Below are 6000 nucleotides of genomic sequence, written 5' to 3' on the forward strand. Positions count from 1 at the left end.
ATGCACTTTATAGAACTGAGATATCACTATTTGGCACAGAGTTAGAGATTTGTTAACATCATGCTTCAACTTTTTCTACACATGCCAGCTTTTGAGAATTTTTGCAAATCATGCCAAACTTCCAATAAAAGATCGACTTCCCAGAGTAGCTATAACTTTACTTTCTCTCTTAAATGCAACAGTTTTCATTCAAATGGCCCATCATGTCTCTTAAAAAAGCATTTCGGCGTTTTACATTTATTTCAATAGGGAAATAGAAGTTGATCCCCAGCTCCCAAACGTTCGGATGCTGGCTGAACTGTCGCATAATTTCCGCTCCCGTAGACACTCCAGCTCCTCCACTAATTTTTGCAAGAAAACTATGTGATGTGGCGTTTATTCGTTAAGGTACTCTTGCTAAGCAATACCAACCTATTTACCTATGCAGTCTCCTATTCTTCCTTCAGTTAGCCAATCGCCAGTTTTTTATAATTTCGTTGTTCACACTTTTAATTAAAACAAATAGACACAATTTCCACACACTTTAGGCCACAACCATTCTCGTCCTATATAAGAACGTATCCAGCGTGAAGGAAACTAAAATTAATCATGGGTCAGTATTACTGAACCCTGAAACAGTGAGCTCTGCCGCAACTTAAACAAAAGTGCTGGTCAAACTTACGTAGTTTGCGCAATGAGTCAAATGAACAACGTAATCTTATCGCTCAAAATGGCGTTATTCAAAGCAATTTGGTGCCTTTGCTTTTAAACTACAAACTACATTTCGGAATTAGTTCCCAAGCTCGAGATTGTGGAAGTATTTTACTCCTGCATACTTCCGGATTGTCGGCGCGTAAACTCTTCATCCTTCACTTGGAGTGCAAATTTAGTGAGTATGGTCACTATAAAGCTAGACATTTCGCGTTTGTGAAGCGTGACAATAGCAATTACGTTTCCTGAAATTGGGCTTTGTGTTTTATCACGGCGCTCTTATTGAAAGCCACATCTGTAACTTCTCCCTGCCGGCAACAATTTGCATCAAGCAGTAATATTTTTGACGATGCGAATATTGATGCTCTTGTACTCATATCAGGATATAATGATCTCTTCTGCTTCATAGTCAAGAAAGGCTTCGCGTTTCTCTGCAGACCCGTGCCCCGATGACAAGAATATGGAGGCCCTGAGCCTCTCCACACTGAAGCAGACAGGGGAGCATATGGAAACTGCGAGCCCCGGAAAGGAGCCGCTTTTCTACCAATCTCACTACGCCATGGGCCGTGTTCAGACATTGAGTAAGCAGGGTGTTGGTCCCTCAGATGCTGAGGCTGCTGCGGCAGCTGTGCGGACACTCAAGAGAGCAAGAAGAGAGCACATCTACGAAGTGCCCTACCCAAGATGGGTTCGTTTTTACTTTACTTGAATCACTATGGTGGCGGCATTCCAAGCTGCCTTATCGCCCTACGTATGGAAGTGAATGCGAGAAATACGCGCCTGCGCCTTCTAGCAACCTAGCCGAAGCCTGACAAAGGCTGAAACTGATAAGATATACTAACAAGTCATACTGATACGACAACTCACATAAAAAGTGAAAGGTAGGCCTTTACCGTGAATCAAAGTTGGCCCGCGAAAAAGCTTAGCTGCTCAATCCACATCACAGCTCTTTCGAAACTGTACGCTTCAGTTGTCTGCGTTTGCATGTTGATGTGCTTCATGTAATAACAAACTGGTTATCAACGTATACACTGTCTACGCAGATTTTGTCAATGACAGTCGGCTGCTGTCTGCTAACTAAGCGTTTTTTATTTCATTTTTGTCGTATTCTGTGCTACCTTCAACACGTACAATATTTCAGCACATCATAAATTTCGAAACGTGCTATAACATTATGTTGACGTGGAACGTGCGCACAACTATGGGTTCGCAGATTGAGGAGGAAAGCTACCCCCACGTGGAAGATTGTACAACTGAGCCCGTACCCAATATTTACCAGACGCCGAAGAAATCAGGTACGTGAGCGAAAATGAGACTTCAGATCAGTTTTCGTTTCGCTTTCAGTGTCTCATTGCTTTTAGAAAAAAATATATAAGAGGTAAATATTCTTAAAAGGTTGTACTAGGCGAGCCTCTCCAGACAAAAATATCACTCACCGCAGTGATAACAACCGCAGCTATGAACAATGACGTCAGTGCCAAAGTTGATCATCATCGATAAACTAAGGCACTGATGTTATTCTTCAAAGTTGTGGGAGATACTGTTTCAGCGAGTGACAAAGGTTTAGGACGTGCGTTTCTAGCCAAGCTCTCATACTTAGCTGGGACAAGAGAAGGGTGTTGTAAAAGCGTTTCCTTTAATTGTGATTTCCGTGCACCCCGCTTGCGTTGTGCATACCGCACAACGGCAAACAAAGTGTTGTGCATACCGTATTGTGCACACCGGTTGATTCGAGGTGCTGCTGAGAGAGAAAAAAGTTATTATTTGTGTTTAGCATAGTTCGAAGAGTCTATAAATATTTTTTTTAATAACGGCAATAACGCCAAGAACAAATTTGGTCTGTACAGCGCAACTGACAATCGACGGAAGACGGATAACCAGAGAAAGAGAAAGAAGCCAGAGAACAGCTTTTAAGTCATCGAGCCTGGCATCAGATGGGTGAGAGTTACATTTCAAAAACCAAAGGTTTTGGATCTTATGAACGGTGATAATATTATAATAATTAAGATAGCCTACATCGCGCGTATTCATCCACTCGCTGCTCGACGAAGAGATGCTGAAATGTGGAATATGCTTTACACCACCGTTCAATCGAAATAGTGTTATGGATTCAACTTTCGCCTACGGTATAATTTCAGTTGGCTATGTTTTAATGCGTGTGCATGGCTCATAAAACTGACAAGAAAACACATTTCTATTTTATGCACACCTTGCTGGCGAAGAAAGTTTTGTCAGCATCTGTATATCCATAGCGAAGTTCCCTAAATGCCTTAGTTTTTTGCGAGAGAACTTATTTTCTCGACAGTTGTGTCACGTATATCTCCAGTACGTATTATGCATGGATTATTTCTTTTTATTCCTGTATAAAGACACTCTGCTGATGACAGCGACAGTGAAGGAACGGCCTACACATTTCACCGAACAAAGGTAGGCAGCTACGGAGACCATCAGGAGATGTCGGAAGCAGAATGTGACCGAGACCATCACGCTCGAGGTGAGCACAGCGGTAACGGCGCATGACAAAATTATATCAAGATTTCAATAAAGATGTCCTAAATATCCCTCTACATAATTACGCCGCAGATTGCAGAGCATCGTTGAAGAGCTCTGCAAAAAAAAATGACAGTTACGTATTCTTACATGCTTTCACTGCGAAAGCATTATTGCTTCTCTAATTATTTGGTTACGTCCATGTTACGTAACGTCATGCACTGTCCCGTCTTCTCTACCTTAAGGCACCTTACTCTAATTTCTACCAACCCTAATTCACCTTAATCGACCTTGCTCTAGTTTGTACCAATCCTAATCCACTTTAATTCACCTTAAACCACCTTGCTCTAATTTGTGTCAACCTTAACCCATCTTAAAGCTGCAGCCAGATGGCTGGAACGTGACGTGTGCAATGACGCACCAACTGGGCCACCTTTAGTTAACCAGAACCGTGGAACCACCGTCGCTTCAATGAAGCACGCTCGCCTCGCACCTCGGAGCCCCGGTTACGATTCCCAGCCAGACCCGAAGTTTTCTTTTCAAGCCATTAATTTGATTTTTTAACGGGAACCTCCACAAAAAATTTCACGTCAATCCGAGCATTTTTTTTTCTGAGTAGTTTTTACTCGTTGCGCCGTCAGACATGTTTTTCCAACCATCGCTTTATTACGCCAGATTCTGTGCCTCATGGGACATATAACGCTTTTGCATTAATAAATGGTGGCTGCATTAGTCCTAACGTTCCACTTTGGGCTTGTTAGTGCGTCATATTATTAAATGCCATTGGCGTTTGATAATAATATAAACAGGCACACATAGCTCTGCGTGTGTGTGTTTCTGTGCCGATTTGTCCCATCTTAAATGCGCTACAACAATATTTAATATGTATTAGCCCGTCTGAGGGCCGTAGAACAAAATATAGAATAAAACCTATCAACTAGAACAACTGAAGATCTTACTATGTAACAGACAATGAAGCAAAAAGAAAAACAAGCAGCAGAAATAATTGTGTTCTAATTGAAATATAGAAATAAACAGGTCAATGAAATTGGTCGAAAATTACCACAGGTAGCAACCGAACACTAATCTTTCGAATTACGTGCGTGCGGCGCTTTACAAAGAATGTTGCCATGGCGACCGTTCTCCCGTTTCCTTTACCGGTCATTCGCGTATGTGTATACGATCAGTTCTGCGAGTGTTATCCAGCACCACTCAGGTCCAAGATGGTGGATGTGGAACACCATCTAAACCGCTGGTGTCACGTGTGCGTGAACTTAGGACAGGCCAACTGACCAATAAACCCTCGTATGCTACCTGATGGCACCAACACTTGCAAGTTCGCTAAGCAATGAACGAGAAAAATTGATCCCCTATGATGCTTTTATTCTGCTACAAATCTTGTCAATTATCTTTCTCTCTCTCTCTCTCTCTCTTCGATCAGCCGCAAAACGCCTGGAAGCATTAGGAATCCACGTTAGTCCCGGCTACAGCATAACCTGAGATCTACTGGACTCGCACCATCGAACGGATGTGAGAGAGACTTGCGTGTGACGTTGGGACCTTCTGCGGACGCCTAAAGCACACTGTCCAGACAGTGGAACGCAATGATTCATCGTCGTTGATCAGTGTACCTCCTCGAAGTGCCGTGTACGATGTGAACATGTAAGGAATACCAGCGGTCTTGTTGAAGACTCAAGGGCATCGGAAGCCTGCATTACGTGCCTCAAAATGGACTGTCGAGTGATGTTTCTTTTTTGTACGTGGCTGTGATTTTAAGAAGACTATTGATGCATTTGAGAAGCAAGGGACCTTGTGTCGCGCAAGAGCTTTTCATACTGCCAGATGTGTCCTTGAATATTTCTACTGTGAGAGTCAAAGAAGTTGTAATCGCTGTTTTAAGCAACGCATTCTGTTAAACATAGAATGTTCAAATGAGCCGAACAGAAAGAACGGATTTTACGACACCTTTTAGGCAATAGAGAGACGAAAGAAAGGAGAAAGACAGGAAAGTTAACTAAAACGAAAAAAAAATCGGTTTGCTTCTTTACAGTGAGGGGACGGGAAAGTTGTATGTAGAAAGGTAAGAAGAATATAGTGAAATAGAGCATGAAGACCCGAAATTTATTCGTGCAGAACTTTTATACTTACAGTGTCAAATTGTTACGGCAAAAATACAGTAACGAAGTCAGCATCTCAATTACGGGGATGTCTTGCGCTCACCTTAAAGCCGCTAAATTAGAGTCACCTACGAAACGCTGAATATCTAATCATTGCACGTATTGAACAAAACAGCCTCAACAACGTGTCTGACGTAGTTCTGCCCATGAAAGAATTTTCTAATTTACAGTTATTTGCTTAGTCATCTGAGAGATGTATCTAAATAAAATTTAAAGAAGACAAATGAGGCTTCGTCGAGTATAAATCAATTTATCTAATTTCTATGACCCAGCTATCCTTTCAACATGCAATAATCCAGCAGCAAATCCCTTTCGAAAACGTGCGACTATTGCTTTATAGCATGAAAATGCTGTCGCACGAGCCTATTTTTAGCAAGAAAGAGTGATTTTCCTCTTTCAAAATGGTTGTAATGGCATTCCCAATATCGTCATTCACTGGGGGACCTGGCAGCTAACCACCTTATAAAGAAGGAATAGGTGAACACGTGGTATCTGAAGTAGCCAAATATACGAGTGTTCTCTTTAGCAGGAGGAAGAAATACGTCAAATTTGATTGATAAAGTTTTGTTTGATGAATAGCCGAGACACAAGACTTTGTTTTCGCCAGATGCTTCACGTGTAAGTGCCCATTCGTACACTGCTT

At 41.9% G+C, this 6000-nt stretch overlaps 1 protein-coding gene across 1 annotated transcript in view; it reads left to right on the forward strand.

Moving 5' to 3' along the window:
- The window catches only part of LOC142579588 (cell adhesion molecule Dscam1-like), a 155786-nt gene extending 150081 nt beyond the window's left edge, over positions 1–5705 (forward strand). Inside the window, exons 24-28 of the mRNA XM_075689959.1 lie at positions 1128–1378; positions 1904–1985; positions 2538–2628; positions 3060–3184; positions 4622–5705. Coding sequence (XP_075546074.1) covers positions 1128–1378; positions 1904–1985; positions 2538–2628; positions 3060–3184; positions 4622–4680 — 608 coding nt within the window. The 3' untranslated portion in view covers positions 4681–5705. The remainder of the gene's footprint in view (positions 1–1127; positions 1379–1903; positions 1986–2537; positions 2629–3059; positions 3185–4621) is intronic.
- The last annotated feature ends 295 nt before the right edge of the window (positions 5706–6000 follow it).

The sequence above is a fragment of the Dermacentor variabilis genome, chromosome 4, assembly GCF_050947875.1.
Source record: "Dermacentor variabilis isolate Ectoservices chromosome 4, ASM5094787v1, whole genome shotgun sequence".
Lineage (NCBI taxonomy): Eukaryota > Metazoa > Arthropoda > Arachnida > Ixodida > Ixodidae > Dermacentor > Dermacentor variabilis.